Source organism: Rhodnius prolixus, unplaced genomic scaffold (genome assembly GCF_049639745.1).
Source record: "Rhodnius prolixus isolate KJV_2025 unplaced genomic scaffold, Rpr scaffold_1, whole genome shotgun sequence".
Lineage (NCBI taxonomy): Eukaryota > Metazoa > Arthropoda > Insecta > Hemiptera > Reduviidae > Rhodnius > Rhodnius prolixus.
This window is the reverse complement of record NW_027411581.1, coordinates 35,686,271-35,705,080: the sequence shown is the minus strand read 5'-3', so window position 1 is coordinate 35,705,080 and position 18,810 is coordinate 35,686,271. Positions and strand designations below refer to the sequence as shown.

The 18,810-nt window shown below is 32.3% G+C and overlaps 1 protein-coding gene and 1 long non-coding RNA gene across 5 annotated transcripts in view; one reads left to right on the top strand and one right to left on the bottom strand.

Moving 5' to 3' along the window:
• The window catches only part of LOC141448111 (uncharacterized), a 126,135-nt gene that overhangs the window by 36,362 nt on the left and 70,963 nt on the right, over positions 1-18,810 (top strand). For all 4 annotated transcript variants that reach the window (XR_012454852.1, XM_074116203.1, XM_074116214.1 and 1 more), the window contains exons 18-22: positions 736-858; positions 5,076-5,150; positions 7,064-7,840; positions 12,644-12,856; positions 18,171-18,324. Coding sequence is in view for 3 of the 4 variants with exons in the window: in XM_074116203.1 (XP_073972304.1) it covers positions 736-858; positions 5,076-5,150; positions 7,064-7,840; positions 12,644-12,856; positions 18,171-18,324 (1,342 nt within the window). In the remaining variant the exon portion in view is untranslated. The remainder of the gene's footprint in view (positions 1-735; positions 859-5,075; positions 5,151-7,063; positions 7,841-12,643; positions 12,857-18,170; positions 18,325-18,810) is intronic.
• LOC141448121 (uncharacterized) overlaps positions 15,806-18,810 on the bottom strand; it is a 36,742-nt gene continuing 33,737 nt past the window's right edge. The window contains exon 4 of the long non-coding RNA XR_012454853.1: positions 15,806-16,717. This is a non-coding gene — a long non-coding RNA (uncharacterized lncRNA). The remainder of the gene's footprint in view (positions 16,718-18,810) is intronic.

The window sequence follows — 18,810 nt, the reverse complement described above, 5'->3', positions numbered from 1 at the left end:
TCGGCTTAGTGTAAATGTCTAATGTACTGATTGTTAGCATTGAGAATTACCTTCCAAAGATTTGTCCAGGTGGTAAGTGAACTTAGATGTTGATGTTACTTGCATGAACTATAGGGTCAAGGTGTGATGATCAAATTTCTGTGTCGTCTGCAAAAGGTGCTTTGAGTGTAGTGGGGTATAGGGGATGTCTGCATTGTACAAAAGAGCTTTTAATGTGCTTCCTTGAGGTATTCTGCATTCACCTGGTAGTAATTAGAGAAGTTTGAGCCTTGCGCTACCCTAAAGTCTTGTCTTATAGAAAAGTCTCTAAAATTAGATAATATGTAGGTGATATGTAGAGAAATTTTTAAATAATTAATATATGATAATATATACTTGGAATTCTTACCTATTTAACAGAATAAAATTCAAAATAACAGAATCGTTAACGTTAAGTTTATCTAACACCAACATGTAATAAAGTTTCCCTTAAAAACACTAATACAAGGTGCTTTGAATTCAATAGTATAACTCCTTTAAATAAGGTGCAGACTCCTTTAGATATAAATTTTCACCTAGACCTGATCAGTTCTTCATTCATCTTCAGTTCTAGTTCTACATTTCTGCCACTGCTATTGCTAAAAAATCTTCGAACTCAATGAAGTGTTGACTTGCCTTTTTGTGTACATTTTTTTCAGTGTTCTAATATTTAGTTTATGCAATATAATTATTATAATAAAGGCTCTATTATTGCAGCTATACCCATTTACCACGTTGGTTGAATCATTCAGTGCTAAATGTGCCTCGAATGCTGGGCGAACGGTACATTTCATCATCCACTTATTGCAAATCTTTGATTCGACAAAAACAAGTTAATTGGTAATACAAAATTTATTGTTTGATCAAGCATACTTAGAGATCAATCAAGATCATTCATTTTGGTAGTGATTCTTGTTAAACGATTTCTCCGCAACTGTGTGCCTTCTTGAGTGCCTTATGGCCTATCATCTTCTCTATCACACTACAACACTACAATCCAAAATAGACCATAAATACTGTGCCCTTGAATAAATGTATTCAGAAGAGACAATTGCGACGAGAGGTCACGAAGGCAAGAATATTGCATAGTGCCAACATGAGGCTATAAAGTTGGAGAGTACTCCCTGTATTGTAATAGTTTTGGATGTGTAGATGTAAATAGTAGGTAGGAGACGCAGGAGAAGTGTTAGTATTTATATGTTCAGTTTTTTTTTTTTTTTTTATGATTTAAGGCGCGTCAACATCTCAGGTTATTGGCGCCCGGAACTTTTTTCAGTGCACTTTCAGCCTCCGGAAGTGTTCTCCCTTTACAGACAATACTGTCCATCACCGGACAGTGAGCTGTAAGAAGCTCCTAGGAAGAGAAAATCTAAGGGTCAGCAGCTGGATTCGAACCCGGGACCTCCGCGTGGGAATCCAATACGCTAACCTCGTAGCTAATCCCTTCCCTCATGGAGTCTCATGGTCTCATGGACCGTACGAGGAGTTGCCATAATTCAAATTAAATAGACGTATACATTAATTTAGAAACAAATCAAAACAAAAAAAGAAAGAAATAAACAAACAAAAATTTTTGCAGATAAAACTAAAGACAATTATCAATTATGTTAGCAATATTAAAAACTAAGAATGACAAGACTAGTATTAATCTAAAATAGGGACAATAATAATAATAATAATAATAATAATATACTTTTATTGAAATAGAAAAGAAAATCAACAAAAATTCTTGAATACAAAGTATGTACGGCTTGGAATAAATTCCGTCAGCCGGAGGTTGGGGTTACACAAAATATCAAATATATATATACTTATTAACAAATAAAACAAGATAAGAATACTTAAAATCAAAAAGTGCCAAAAAAATAAAATAAAATAATTGAACTACAATGAAGAATAAAACAAGAAAAAACAGAAATATGCAATATTCCAGCAATTTAATAATTAAATTCTTGGACAAGGAAATATCGGTACTGCCATGCACGACTAGCAAATATAATTACATTTTTATTAAAAGAGTTTAGTAAAGTGACCATCTCAGCCTCAGAAAAGGTAGACGCACCCAGATACCTTGTTCGAAATTCTGACAGTATGGGACACACTGCCAAAAAATGCATAATATCCTCCCTAACTTTCAAATTACATAAAGAGCAGAGTTCAATTTGCCTTTTGACCCAAGGAGTACAGTTTAAAAACAACAACTCACCTCTCAATTTAAAAAACCAGCAAAGATCTTTTAATGGGTAAGAGTTGGCCTGGGAATCTCGCTCAAAAGAAAAAAGATTTAATGAGAAGTTTAATTTTTTATAGAACAAAAACTTTGTCGACGATCTGGCTTTTTCTACACACTCCTCCCGATGCGCCAGCCTAACAGTATCCAACAGAACAGGCAACTGACCACTCCATAGATGCATATTCTCAACTGAGGGGAAGAAACCAGTAGAATATTTGTCAAAAAGATTGATCCAGTGTTCAAACCAGAATACTTTACGTTTAATTACTTCCAATGCAAGTATTCTAGGTAGACGGTACTCAGGTAGATTCAAAACTTTTAGACAATATTTGAAATGCAGTCTCAGGGTAAACACCTCCAACAAGTCCACACCAGTCTCTAAATACAATATAAAATTTGGGGTTATTGACGGTAAGCGAAAAAGTTTTTTTATAAAAAAAACGTAATAATTTTTCTAATTCATCGTAGCGTAGGAAACCCCAGACCTGTACTGCATAGCAAGCAATTGACCTAGAAACAGAATTAAAAAGCTGGAACTTTTGCGAAACAGGAACTAAGTTTTGGGAGAGCAATCCCGACCAAACAGAGTTAAGAGCCATTTTAGCAGAAGACACTTTTTCCCTGATATGAGTATTAAAACAGAGGCGAGGAGTGAGAACTACACCTAAATACTTATAGCTGTAAAATAGGGACAAAAACGAATATAAACAAACAAGGTTTATCAATACAATGCAATTTACATGAAGTTCAACGCTCTAACAAATCAAGTTTAATTAAATTCTTCTATGAGCTCATATCTGTAATTCCACGCTGATTTACAGTAATTAATCAATGCGCGCCGTGTCTTTGACGTTAATATACCCCAGAAATTCAACATAAAATAATTTTTCTTTATTAAAGAACCGTAGGCGAAACTCTCTTAGTACAACAGCGCAAATACAGACGAAATGGTTCACATCTTCACTATCCCTTCTATTGTTCAAAGAACAGAGTTTTATAGCGTCACCCATACGGTACCTATTCAGATATAACAATTCTCCCCTGATTTTAATGTTCCAACCTGCCGCCTGGCTGTCAATACCACTATAAATATAATTGGTTTTCTCCAAATATTTATATAATGTATGATTTTGGCTATTTACTGATTTTAACTTAAAAGAATTTACTATTTTGCCTTGCATTTTATTAATTATATCTTTTGTAATTAATTCTTTTTTTAGAAATGAATCAAAATCTATATCATACATTTTGCATAATTGTTGCCAGTCATTATACCAAAATACCTTCCTGTCTTTATTATTTCATTCATAAGTACACATGGGTATCTGGTTGGTGCAAGCTGAAAACATCTATGAACATACTTTAAGTGAATTTAAATGGTGTACAAAAATACAGAAAGAGTTTCTGCCTCTAGATATATAATGAAATCAGATGTATTCAACGGTAGACTGAAGCATTTCTTGACAAAACTTCGGAGGCATATTTCCAAAACCTGATACATTTTATTTCCCCACAGCTGTGCGGCATAACCGATAATTGACCTTGAAACTGCATTAAAGATATGCAGCTTTGAAAAAAAAGCAATATTTTTGTTAAAGTGTTACTCATTATTATTATTATTATTATTGTTTATTTTTTATTATTTCTTTTTTTGCTTTTTGGCATTGGCTTTTACCATCCAGCTAGCGACATTTACCTTCATCTGTGCAGATTCACTACTGTGAATAGCGAAATCTTCTAACACGTCTACTTTTGTCTCCTACCTACTGTTTTCATCTAATCATCCTAAACCTATTACTATATAGGTAATAATTTCCATCTATTTAGCCTCTTGTTGGCACTGTGCAATGTGACCTTACGTCGCATTTGCCTTTTCTGTATAATATATTATATATTCTTATATATAAGTACACTGTACTTATTGGTAAATTATGGATTCTACTAAATAAATGTTGCTGAGGAAGATAATGGATGTCCTCATACCGTAAGGCACTCAAGGAGGCACACATTTGCGGAGAAATAGTTTAACAAGAATCAATGCCAAAATGATTGATCTTAAGTACATGTATATGAACCAAATATCTCAAAAACAAAAATCACTCTCAGCTCGAATTCATATTCTTAAAGAATTGCACGTAACCTCTACCGAAATCCATCAACGAGAGAGCTTCTTCACCACCACAGTCACAAAAGGTCAATCATAAAGTAGTGGTTGGTTACTTTTACACTTTTAAAGGAAATTAATGGATGTGGCTGGAATTCAAGTTTGAAAAACCTCTGAAAGACGAAAGTTATTCTTTTAATTTTATTTACAATTTTCTTGAATATATTTCCTTTATTTCCACCCAATTCGTTTACATTTTATGCTTCTAATTCCAACTCCTCCCATTTCCGGATCACCCTTCTTCACCTTTTCGACCTCAGTTATTTCAGTTCATGATCAGGACTTCCTCTCTGTACAGTTTCTACTTGTGCGTGGGTTTTAAATGAGCATAAATTTTGCTCGTATAATCTTTCCCGTTAAGTGAAGTTAGTATGCAGTAAAAGCAGGTCTGTTGTCTCTATTTTGATTTCTAAAATTTCACCTGTATTTCACTTTGGAACAAACATTTCAATCAACATTTGAATTCATGTAGATAGTGATGTGAACGCCTGCCTTGGCTTTAAGATAAGCCAAAGTCTGACAGTGAGCTGTAGATGCTCCTTTGACGAGAAATAATTAATGTACCTTGTACTCGTACCCTTTATAACCGGTGTACAAATCTAGCTCACTTTCTCTGTTTATATGCTTTTCCGATAAAATATATCAATTAATTTTTTTCAGGTATGATAAGCTGGATTCAGTGCATTTTAGACCAAGAAAGTATCAGATAGAATGTGGAGATTATTTATCAAACTGGTAATTAAAATGAATTTTAAATTACTGTGTAACTTAGTACTACAAAACACGAAGTTGATTGCTGAAAATTTATTACTTGGATTTTCTTCCGAATTGCGAACTCCCCTTGAAGGCGCTCAAATCGAGCTTTAAATAGCGATTCTTACTTTTTGACTTACGTTTGAAATATTCTGAGTTGTTGACCTCAGTTGACGCGTTTTAATATGTGTTTATATATTATTTAGTGTACTAGTCTTTTCTGGAGCGCCTAACCCATACGAGAACAGAATTGCCCTACGCAGAAGTGATTTTACGGCATTGTAAAGATTTATCTCTAGTACAATAATCAATCTTCATTTAATGAGAAAGTAGAATACTAACTTCCCTTAGGCTAAGGATTGCCACAAGTTTTACGGAAAATTACGATTTCTAAACGGGATGATGAATTAGCAGAATGCAAGAAAGAGAAATCTTCTTCAGAATACACACTCAGAGTTTGGACCGAAATAATTAGATCAGAATAGAGGGAGAAGGTTCTTGAATGGATTTTGGTTGGCTATTTACGGGCGGCCGTAAGAAGGTGTTATGAGATGTGGTTCAATAGGAACTGTTTTTAGGTCATCTCTGATTTTTGGATTCAATTTTAGAAGTGTTAAAATGAGTTTTGATTCTCATGTTTCTGCTTTCTTTCAACAAGACAGTGTTTCTCTTCGTTGCTAGAATTTGTTACTCCTTCAACAATAACAGAAATAGAAATTTCAGGTCGTTCTCTCAAGAACATCTGTGGTATGTATGTATGATGGGGAGCTACTTCCTCATCTCAATACATTGCTGTGTAATCTTTCCATTGTCACTCTGCCGTTCGTCCAACCATACACTTAGCAATCTGAGAAGGATTACCACATACTACGGAACACTGTAGCAGAGCCGAGCGGTTAGAGGCGAGTCCTGCGAAGCTAAAGCATTGTGCTGGGTTCGAGTCTTGGCCTAGGCGTTGGATTTTATTAAATGATTTTGTTTATACACAATAGATTGGTTGAACCCGGCCGTGCTTTGCTGTGGCTCAATCCGCAGCGAAGCAACATAAAAAACAGGCCCGTATTCGAATGCAACTTTATGTCAAAATTTCAAAGCAGTAGATGACGATCTTTCGGAGATTAAAGATTTTGAAGTAACGAACATTAACATTTTTGTTGAAATAGATTAATTAATAAAAGAAAGTTTTAGTAAAGCACGTTTGTTTGTCGCGTCCAAAGCTATACTCTATTTAACTTTTTTACTCTAGTGGAGGACCGTTTACAAAGACTGTCAATATGGTTGGAGTAAAAAAGTTGTGTTTCACCAAGACGTTTTTGAATGCTTGAAAATTTTCCACGGAGCTTTAACTTTTTTTAAATAACTACAGTAAATTATTCCGTAATGAATATAAATATTACTTTTTTATTCTGTCTGCTTTTTTTCCTAATTATCTAATCTATACACTTTCAAGTTCAAAGTTAATTAAATTATTTCCAAAGTCTGGCGAAAAAAAAAAAAATTAAAACTACATAAAAATCGATGGATAGTGAAATGGGGTCTATGCCGAGGACCGTTATTAATGACTAGGATCTGGAAAAAGAAATAGCCTATTTATTATTCAGTATATAAAACTGTTTAAATGAAGAAAACATATTGTGAAACCGCTGCGCATCGATTCTTTCACTGATGATCTCATATTCTAGCGCACTAATGCCGCCATTTAGCTTACTAAATCGCCATTAGGTCATTACAACTTCATTGTCCAATATGCCATTAGCACCACTTATTTTTCTTTTGCTTGCTTTCATTTTCTTTCAGTTCACCAAAATAAAACGCTTCGTTTTTTATTATTATAACATGTTTTATTCATTTTCTACAATTACATTAAATTTGTTTGTTTGTTTGTTTTTTTCAAGGCTTAAGGCTATTAGCTCAAACGAAAATTACTGTCAAGAAGAGGGAACATTTTTAAATTCCTTATACACAGCGCCAAGATCACTTTTGCAGATCAAGAATGAAAATATTAGAAAACGGGCAAATAAAGTGAAGTTTGCGAGAGCTCCACTGTCAGAAGATCATATTGACTATTCTGCATTCAATACCGCCTGGCAAAATGAATCGGGACAACATCTTGATAGGCTTTTAACAATAGATGGTGTAGTAAATAGTGTCGTTCATTTCTTAGACCAAATTGCTGACTATACCGAAGGAATGATTAAACATGTGATTCAGTTCATATTTATTTTTTACTTCATATTTCAAAGCATATTTGATGTGAACGCTTTAACTCTTTATTCGATTAAGGAATCTTATTTTCCTAATAAGAGACAAAAAAGGCTTTTAACAATAGATGATTCGGATGAATTGTTTTATTTCAGTAAAGATAAATTGCCTATTAGTCCCGACCATCTGTTGGACGACGTAAAGGACTTGAATTCTAATGACATCCTATTCAAAAATGAATTAATTCCTTCAGTTGAAGATAATATAAAGGCGGGGAACATTACTGAAGATTATTATTCTTCAACTTTGGATTCCTCCGCTTCATATAGGGGCAACAGATATTTTAAAGACTGGTGTAAAATGTCAAATGATGTAGGAGAAACTGATCTTGAAGAGCTAGGGTTGCACCAAATCTCACATTATGCAGAAAGTGAGGAAGAATTCGACAAAGAATACTACATGATTAAAAAGTTAGTTCAAATGTTAATACATTTTTGTTTTCTACAAATTGTTCTCGATATCCAAATATTTACTTTTCATCGGCTGGGTAAATATTATTTACAAACTAAGAGATAAAAATGAAAACTGTACCCTAAAGGAAGAAAAGTCTCCTTAACAAAATCTTACAGTTTAAAGTGTTAAGTATAAGTGTTGATTAAACGAATATTCAAATAAGAATAATTTCATTTTAGTACATCTACTGCAATAAATTTTCATTAATATTATGTAGAATTTATTAGATATTGCAGACTTTTATGCTGGCCATTTCAATTTTTTTTTTTAATCAAAATAACGATAAAATGAATATAAATATCTTCAAAAATAACAATAAATAGGCTAATTATTTTAAATCTATTCCAAATTACTCTTCTGATTTATTTTTATTATGCCCTTTATTCTAAATAATAATCACATACACACTCACATTATAATAGTAAAAAAGAGAGTTCGAGTTGGTCTATTAACGTCGTAATTTGAATCCCGAGTTAAAACGAAATTGTAGACTTGATTTCGCCTTTCAGAAGAATAAGAGGGCACAAATTACACAAAGTTAGTAAAAAATAAATAACTACTTTTGATAATTCATTTCTAAATTATAATTAAATGCAGTTCCTTTAATTGAGTACTTAAAAAGAAGTTTATAATCAAATAATTACTAAAGTACTTTATAACTTACGATTGTTTGTGTATAGATATAAACTATTTACGCGCAGGTTTTTCATGAAACGCTATTAAAATTTTAAAATTAATCATAATAAAAACGCTGAAACCCCCATATAAATAAATAAAAAAAATAATGCAAACACCCACTTACAAAAACGAAATTCTTTGTTGTTTGTTTAGGAAAGAATAATTAGGTGTAAGTTTAGTACAGCAGTATGAATATATTGTAGGTTTAAGATCACTCTGATTAATTTGAATAGTACTACCCATTATGAAACAGTTATGCATTAAAAATAATTAAATATAGCATTTTTTAGGGAAATTATTTATAAGTATTTTGCTAATTATTTGATCATCAAAGTTCAGTTTGGTCTAAATTCTATTCAAATGGTCTGCATTTAGTTATTATTTAGAATTTAATTATTAATAAAGGAGATATTAATTTGTTGTGCACTGTGTGAGCAATTTGTGGTCTCAATTAACTTCAGGAATTCAGAATTGAAATTGCGTTTCAAGTACGAGATTTAGATTACGATAGTGGTGTACCAACTCTCTCTCTTTGATGTTTGTGTATGTGAGATGCTTTTTCAGAAATGGTTACATTAATAGCCAAACAAAGATAAATAATTTTGTTGGGTTAATATAAATTCCCAATTTGTTACTGTGGAAGAAGCACCAATGTCTGCGTATTTTATTACTATTTTATCAAAAAATATATTATACATGGATATAGCCAGCATAAGGGTCTGTGGCTTCTATTAAATTCTAAACAATTTATTGTAGTAATATTAATTTAAATCGTTATAAAAGTTGATTAAAACACGTAAGCTTTTACAAACGTTTCTAAATGGCTGAAATTACAAGTTTATGAAATGAAATGTTGGGTACTTGCTGATTAGTGTACGTTTTGTCGTTTAATCAATCCTTATACTTAACTTCTTAATCTCTTAAGTTTTGGTTAAGGAGTTGTTATATACGGTTTTTAAAGCTGTGCAATATGTTTATGAGTAAAATAAGTATTTAAATTCCGAGATTAAAGAAATTGTATAGGTCAAGACTTCAGTAATTGCACTAAGAGAAAGATGCATATAAAGTTCATCCCATAGTTCAGAAATTTTCTATTAATTCAATTAATTTATTGAGAGAGATTGGTTAAGCCCCATCTAAAGTTTAATTTTTTCTGTTCTTCTATTGTATACTGAGAGGTTTATTGCTAAATGTAGTTAGAAGAAAATTCCTCCTGAAGTACTTTTTTACTCATTGAATTGTTCACTTTCTCGAAAATGGAACCTAGGCTTTACGCATATTTCGTATGTACTCATAGATTTATTACTTTTATTATTTTTCTATAAAAATTTCTTATAGTGCGGTCTCGGGGTTAGGTGCGGGGTAGCCTTACCTGTAAGGTTAAATTTCTCATAAAATGCAAATACTATTACCCACTGTATAAAGGTGGGAAGATGTAATTATGGCCCAAATGTTCGTAATGTGAAGAAAATTTGTGAGTTAGTTGCCTTAGAACAGTAGTAGGAAAAAATTTTGCGAGAATGTATATATACTTCAGTTCGAAAAGCGGCTAGAGCTCTGGGAATTAGTAAAACTGTCTAGTGGAAAATATTCCTGCACTATCAAATGAAGCCATTTAGGTACCACATTGTTCAGGGTTTTCATGAAGGGGATCTAGAGCGCCGACTTACTTTTTTGGCTCATGTGAGTGCATTGTCGGAGGAAATTCCAGATTTTTTATCTTTTATTTTATGGACCGGAGAGGCAAAATTTACCAACAACGGTGTTTTTAAAAGGTGGAATTTCCGTTCGTGGGTTGACCAAAATCCCCATCTATCTTATTAGTCCCATCAAGTTGTTATAAGCATAAATGTATGGTGTGGATCGATTGACAATAAATTAATCGACCCATGCTTTTATGAACAAAATCTTAATGGAGAGTATTTTTTTAATTTTTTGTCAGAAACACTTCCCGAGCTTCTTGAAGATTTACAAGATAGCATTCGTATAAACATTCATCTTGCATTTTGGTTTTTGCTCTTTGGACAGACCCTTTTGCTTTACGTATCCATAATCATTTATTGTTTTTTAATAAAATGCCAGCAGACAGCGGTAAACAAAATTTTTGTTCAAAAATGCATAACTTGGGAACTACAAAAGCAATTTTAATTTTTCAAAAACAGTTTAACTCACAGAAAAAGTACTTTTAGAATTCAGAATAAAAAATAGAGGTTCCAATTTAAAAAAAAAAAAATAAGTTTGTTTCCCTAACCTGCACATCAGCAGCGGAATTTCGTTTTTTATAATATCATTAGGTACTACTCAAAAAATAAATGGAGTTACGATTTGAACTTTTTCCCATCATCAATAATTACCGTTAATAATTAGGGAGTGGACAACTTAGCCCGGACACCCTGTATATGTATACAAACATACATACATTGACTCAAAAAAGTTTTCATACTCTAAACTTTACACTTATGTAATGTGCGTAGTAAGCACATTTTATTTACAATTAAATATTTTTAATGTTTAGTTGGACCCTCTCATTGTCAATAACACTTTTCAAATTTCTAGTCATCGAAGACACTAATTTTATTGTGCAATTTGTTGGAATCGCTTCCCGTTCTAGTTTTAATTTCTCTTTTAGGACCGAAACGCTGTTGATTTGGAAATTTCGATGAATTCGTTGCAGATAGTCCCTTAAATGTTCGATAGGATCACGATCCGGGGACTGGAAAATATCAAGTACTTTAGGGCGATTATAAAGGAGCCATTCTCGTACTCAACGCGCCTTACGCTTAGAGTCGTTGTCCTGATAAAAGTTAAAGTTCTAGAAAGAATACCCATTTTGGATGCACTTTCCTGTAATTTTTTTCCTAAAATGTCAGCAGACTGGTCCATGAGCCTATAACATGCAGATTACCTGGACGAAAGGACAACATACGATCCCGGACCACCATGCTTGACGGTTGTTCTAATATTCCTCAACTCGAGCTCCTTATTCACTCTTCTCCAAAACAATCCTCCTTGTCCCACCCAAAAAGATTAAATTTGCTTTCGTCACTGATAACCACTTCATCCCAGAATTTTTCACCCTTTGTCAAGATAAGTTTGCGAAATCAATTCTTTTCTTTCTATTCTCATTGCTAATGAATGGTTTTTTGCGGCATACCCTAGCATTGTATCCTGCATTCTGCAGAACCCTCCACACAGTTTCTGCACTAACTATCATGTTTAATTCAGATCTGATCTCTGAACGTATTTTAAGGGCACTAGTGGGGATTTAGCTCAATTTTCCGTAATATAAGTTTTTGTTAACGGGAAATTAAAATCTTAGGCCGGCCACTTCTTCTAGGTTTGTTATGAATTAATTTTGTGTTTTACAATTTTTGAATTATGGATTACACTTTAGGAAACGACAATTTCACCATCCAATCGTGCAGATTTTCGATTTAGCTTCAATCGGAAAATCCCATGAGAACAAAAAATTTGTTTTTGAACGGGAAAAATTGGTTGGTAAAAGTGAGGATCTGCGGTCGGCATTTTATTTGGGTTTTGGCACTTACAAACAGAATATAGAGTTTGAATAGGAGATAGCAGGGTCAGGACACTGAGGTTTTGGACGTAAAGCGTTTGTTGCCTTTCACTTTTCCGTCAACTTTCAGCATCAAATCTTCAGTAATTACTAAAGGTCAACCTGTTTGTTCAATATCATGAACATACGTGCGGCGATCTTTAAAAGCTCTAACCCATTTCTGTGCCATTCCACTGCAAAAAAAAATTTTCTCCATAAACATCACAGATCTCACATTGAATTTCACACCTTTGAAAACGAAATGCAGCGCGTATTTTACTGTCGGCCAGATTCTCAATCTTTCGAAGGCCATTTAAATATTCACAAACAAACTTAAACTCGGTCGAAAGCTTCCGTAATATCGTCTGGTTTCTTCATGCAGATTGTGTGGCACATAACGCTACGGGCCAAATGCCGACCGCAGCACTGCACGGCCGAAACTCAAAACAGTACTTAAAAAACACGAATCGTTTATTGCGGGCAATTATCACGCTGTGAAATTAATCACTGCATTTTTCTTTCGTAGGGGCGACCTAAACAAGCAAGGACAAAGGAACTTAATGAAATTTAAAAGTTCGAAAAATAAGGAAGCAAAAGGAGAAACAGCAAAAATGAATATGGCCGTTAGACGTCTCCATCGATACTCGTACATTATCGGCAAAAAGAAGGTTTTGAAACCTCATTTAGAAATACAGAAAAGTGTAAAATTTTTCGAAAATTTTAACAAATGTAGAGTGAGGTAAGCAGTTAAAACTCTAAAATTACATCCATTAGAAAGGTTTGAGTAAGAATGCTTTCAAGTAATTAAGGAATAGTTTATTGGCACGTGATATTTAACAAAATAACAGTTCAGGGCAGTTAATATTATTATTTAGAATTTTAATAATAAAAATTAAGTCTGTAGCTTTTCTACGAAACTGTAAAGTGTTCAAACGTGTAAATTCCATTATGTCATCGTATGGTACTTCCGTCATTGCTTTTGTCTCACGATATCAAAGCAATCTTAAAAATCTTCTTTGTAGCGATTCGAGCTTGTTGACGTAAGTTTTCTGATAAGCAGAGCAATACTCAAGAATAATTCGTACCATTACTTTGTACAGAACAATCATGGTTCTGACATCTTTTGTCACTTTTTGAGAGGATCTTTATATAAAGCCTTACATTTTATTTGCCTTTGTGACTATATTGTTCATGTGAAGCTTAATATAAAGATTAGCACTGAACGTAAAACCAAGGTCCTTCACTGCATTAGATCTAGTTATGTTTTAGCTTGAAGAGAATAATCAAAGCTGATACACGTCCGACTACGATGATAGGATACTTCCTTATATTTTGATATGCTTAGGCTCATATCATTTTCATCATACCAAACATTCAGGCTGTGAAGAGAGTTTTGGAGTAGGATTGTCTTCCGCTGAGTTAATGGCAGTAAACAATTTTTAAGTCGTCTGCAAAAAGCAGGGAATTTACAGAATTTAGACGTGTAGATATATCGTTGATAAAAATTTTGAATAAAAAAGGGCCAAAGGTCCAAGCCTTGTGGTACACCAGATGATTTAGGACATTCAATGATATTCTTCTAATATTACTAATTTGTATTTAACTGATTAATATCTTGCGGTGAGGTGGGAATAGAACATGTAAAGTAATGATCCACGAATTCCACAATGGGATAGTTTCTGAATTAGTTTGGATGACGCGATCGAAAGCTTTGGCGAAATCGAGATATAGAGCATCGACATACTTGTCAGTAACTTAAGAATGTAGATAGTTCTCAAATAGTAGCAAATTAGTGAGCGTGGATCTACTAGTATGGAAGCAGTGCTGTTGACTGAGGATGAGATTGTCAAGTAAAGGACGTAGGATATCAATTACAGCCTTTTCAAAAATTTTCGTAATTGTTGATTACAATTAACATAGAACATGTAACATCCCTCTTATCTCCAGATTTGTAAACTGGAACTACAAAACTTGCTTTTAGAATGTCCAAAAAAAATCCCATGTTCTAAGGATTTTTTAAATAATGATGCCAAAATCGGAGCCAGAGCAAGCTGACAAATTTTGAATACTACAGATAGTATACCATCAGGTCCTGTACCTTTTCTGATATTCATATTATACAATTGTCTCAGTACATCTGTGCTGACTTCTATCATGGAGATGTTCACTGAATTCAGAGATCACATTTTTAAAGGTTACAGTATCTGGAATAGGCTTATTATGCACACTTGAGAAATACTCAGCAAATAGGTTATGGTTAATCTGATTCTTGCTTACTCGAAGTACAGATGGTATTGATGTGGACAACATCTGGAATTATATTATGGTTTTTTGTCTGTTGATATAGTTCCAGAAATGTTTTATACTACTTTCATTTATTGCTGATTGTACATCATGTATATAGAATGCGTAATCCCGTTTAGTTATTTTTTTACATTGCGCACGTACCTTAGAGAAGTGCTCTTAGTCTTCACGAAGTACGAGAGATTCTTGTTGTTGATTTACTGCTTCTTCTTTTTTTTTTTTAGTTAACGTTACTAACTACTTTGAAAACCAATTTGGGCAGTCTGACTCAAAAATTTTCTTGCGCGGAGCGAATTCAGAGATTAATTAGTCACAACTCGTCCAAACAAATCAAAGACAGTATTTACGTCTGGTGCATTTAGCTCGAAATTCACTTGAAGTCACACTTTCTATAATTAAAGTCTAGATAAGGTTTTTTTCCCTCAATTTCTCACAGCCTAGAATAATGCTAAATTCTAATGGCAGATGATACCCATTCTTTTTAAAAATATTGTCAGCCAAAATAAGTTTTATATTTTTATCAGTAGAGAATACTAAATCAATGAATTCACCTATACAGTTTGTTATGCTATTTATTTGATGCATTTGAGCATTAACATATTTATCTACAAGTTGTCCAGCTGGAGGCGGAAATTCAAAGTTATTAACAACTACATTTAACCAATCAACGAAGGAATGTTGTAGTCACCTACAATGAACACTTTGTTAAAATTAGTTGACTAAACTTTATGTTCAACGGTCATGCAATGTTGTTCATATTCATAATCTGCAAAGGGGGAGCAGGAGGAATGTAGACTACACAAATCAGTATAGATTCTGAATCAAACATAAGTGTTACAAATTTTTGTTCTTTAGTGTTCGAACATAGCTTTAACTCAAATGATTGTATGTTCTTTCTAACAATAATTAAGACTCCACCACCAGAATTTTTGCAGCTAGTGCCTATGTTCTATCCATCCAATAAATATTATATCTATCCAATCCAAGTTCAGAAGTATTTATATCACTATTTAAGTAGGTTTCATTTAATAGAATTATATCATATATTCAGGAGTTTGCAAACAATGCATCCAAATTTGGTTCATATTCTATTTGATAGCTAGATATATTTATATTTATTGTTTTAGCATTACTGCGATAACAAAATAAAGGAGTCTCATTTATATAAGTAAAAAAATAATAATAAATAAAAAAAATTAAATCAAGAAAATTTTTTCAAATTAGCCCTAATTGAATAAGTTAACTTTACATTAATTTAGATTAATAGAAATAAAAGAGTTAATACTTGTTTTATATTGTTAATATAAAGTACAGAAAGCATTTAAAAAATCAAATAATTCCTTAAACAAAAAAATAATAAAAATAAAAGAAACAAATTCAGCTATTACTCCTCTATTGATTTTATATTGAAAAAAAATGGATAAATTATGATTTTTATTTGGTTTTAAGAGTTTTTCAATATATTGGGCTCTCAAATACTTATACAAAGTGCAGGCGAACATCACATTGTACTGAGTTTCCATTTCTCTACTATTACAGTTCAAACAAGTTAACTCACTATTTATAACATGTTTATTACCATCGTGATAAATTCCTAACAGTGTTTTATTGGCCAATCTTAATTGCATTAAAATTCTAACTTTATTTACGTTTGTCTGAACATAAATTGTCCTGTCATAAATTGAACTGTCTCCTGGAATGAAGAATATAAGTTTCTATAGATTGGGTTGTAATTAGAGTTAATTATTTTACTAATGTCGAGTGAATGCCAGTGGTTTTTAAATTTTGCCAAAATATCCTCCTTGTGTATTTATTAACCTATTTGTTGGCATATTGATGTCCAATATTACAGTAGTTGTAGGGATCATGTAATGTTTGTATATGACATCGTTATTACCCTTGCAGCCAGCATATCATTTATTTGTTTATAAAAATGATATTAAAAATTTAGATGAAAACCAATTATTGTAAATATTTTAATATATATTTTATGAGCAGTGTTTAATGAGATATTTGTTAAAACTATCCTATTAGCGTAAGGGAAATTTTTGTCCATAATTTTGAAGAACAAAAACATCTGTATCTAGCCTTTTAGCCTTAAATTGTAATTTATTTAGTTGTCTATCATATTTTACTCTTAAAAACAATTTGGGCTCAGTATATGACGTCTTTAAACTTGCTTAGACAATTATATCTTTGTTAATAAGCTCCTTTGATTCGGATGTTCCGCGTTGAAAGTTTTTCACAGGGGAACTTTGAGGTGTTTTCATTTTTTACTCCTCGTCTTCTATACACTCTGTAAAAAAAGTTATCCACATACATCCATAAGAGAATTTCTCGAAGTATTTAAAATAGTGTTAATGATGGGATATCAACAATAAAGTATATGTTATTTAAAACATAAATTATTCTAGTTTGTTCATATATACGTGAAATATTAATAGTAACTAACTTAAAAAAAATAATTCATAATTAACAAAAATAAACCAGAATACATAAACAAAAAAAGTCTGCATACAGTTGAATGAAGCAAACTTATTGTAAATTTAAGATATACGGGACATACTTATAGAAGAATAGGAGAAATGGTCAACTTGGGGTTCTCTAGTGTACGATCTATTGTAAAAAGATTTCAAGAGGTGGGTTCTGTGAAAAATCGGTACTGTTCTGGTCGTTTGACTTGAGTCAAATCATGTACGGGCACTGGTGAGGTCTGTTGAACTAGAACCCTAAACCAGTGCCTTGCTGGTATGATCCGTAGTGGCTATAATATTAATGTTACCCTCCAGACCATTAGGAACTGTCTAAAAAAACGGGGATATCATGGGCGAGTTACAAGGAAGAAGGCCAAGGAATATTAGTAAACAAAATAAGCGCCTTCATCTGGAATTTGCTAAAGAGCTCGCCAATTCTCATTTTTGTAGCGCGTAATTTTCTCAGACGAAACTGAAATGGCCACACCAATAATTAAAATAAATAAATGTGGACAATATCAGATGAAAAATATTGTTTGCAGAGATTTTTTTTGCTCTCAATTTTGAGGCCATTACTGAATTTTATCACTAGCGTACTGAAATTAATTATCTCTTTTTTGTTATTAAATGGAAAATAAACTTCATAATAATTTCTATAAAAATACATTTCCTTTATTTTTGAAAACAAAATCCCAATATTTATATTTGTTCATGAAATAACTTACACACTACTGTGCTGAGACTTTTTTACTGTGTGTATAAATTATAATTTTGTTATAAACCATATATGAAGTTTAATAGCTTTAAAATCATTTATAATTAAATTTAAGATAAGCTAAAACTTATCGAAATTATATACATATAATATGGAATTAAAATAAGTAAATACATTAAAATTAAACTCAAAGTAAGACATTTGTGCAAGCAATTATTTCATTGAAAACCCAACCAACCATTGTCAGTTTCAATGATCTTGTAAATATGCTTGATTAGGCTGCTTCAGTGTACCTAGCTTTATAATGCTTACATAATGTCAATATTTCACTTTGTACAACTACTCATTCATCTATTTTGTTTGTATCTAATATAGAGCTTAGTTAATTAAAATTTTGACGTATTAAACCGAAATAAATTGTGATAATAATTGATAAATAGGTTTCGAACATTTGACAAAATCCATATCTTAAGGAGCGAGAGAAAGTAAACATTTTACGGTGAAGCAAATGTTCCAAATCTCATGTTTTGTTGTTTCATACCAGATATTTTATTTTCTAGCTTCACCCAAAATGGTTATGAAGTACTAAAAGCCAAGGTAGTACGTCTAGTAAATGAATTTGAACGTAAATTTTTGGAATGCGAGCGCAGGTACTATTTGGAAGGCCCCTTAAGTGAACAAATGGATTGGAATGAGGTTATGGAACTGCAGGAGGTAAGTAGTTAATTTTTCTTAAGCACTCAGCATGTAAAGTACTGATAGTTTTTCTCTTAAGTTGCAAAGGTGTATATCTCTAGATTATTGAATTTGAAGAAATACGGTTAAATGTAAAGAATGGCTTTTCAAGTTTTATAAATTTCGCGAAAGTTGATAATAATCACTCGCATTCAGAAAAATGATCAAAATTAAATGCATGCAATTAAACTAACAAAATCTCCTTAACTAAAACTTACAGTTTAAAAAGTTAAGCATAAGGGTTGATTACACTCCAAATGGTTTACAAATCAGCAAGTACCCAACTTTCATTAATACTTCATTGTGATCATTTAAGTAATTTTACTGCATTAAATTGTCATTAATATCGTTTAGAATTTATTAAACGTCACAGACCTTTATGTTGGCCATTTCATTCCTGAGAATTTTTCTGTTAGAATACTAAAATGTGAAAAACTTAAAAAGGACTCTAATCCAAATTATGCT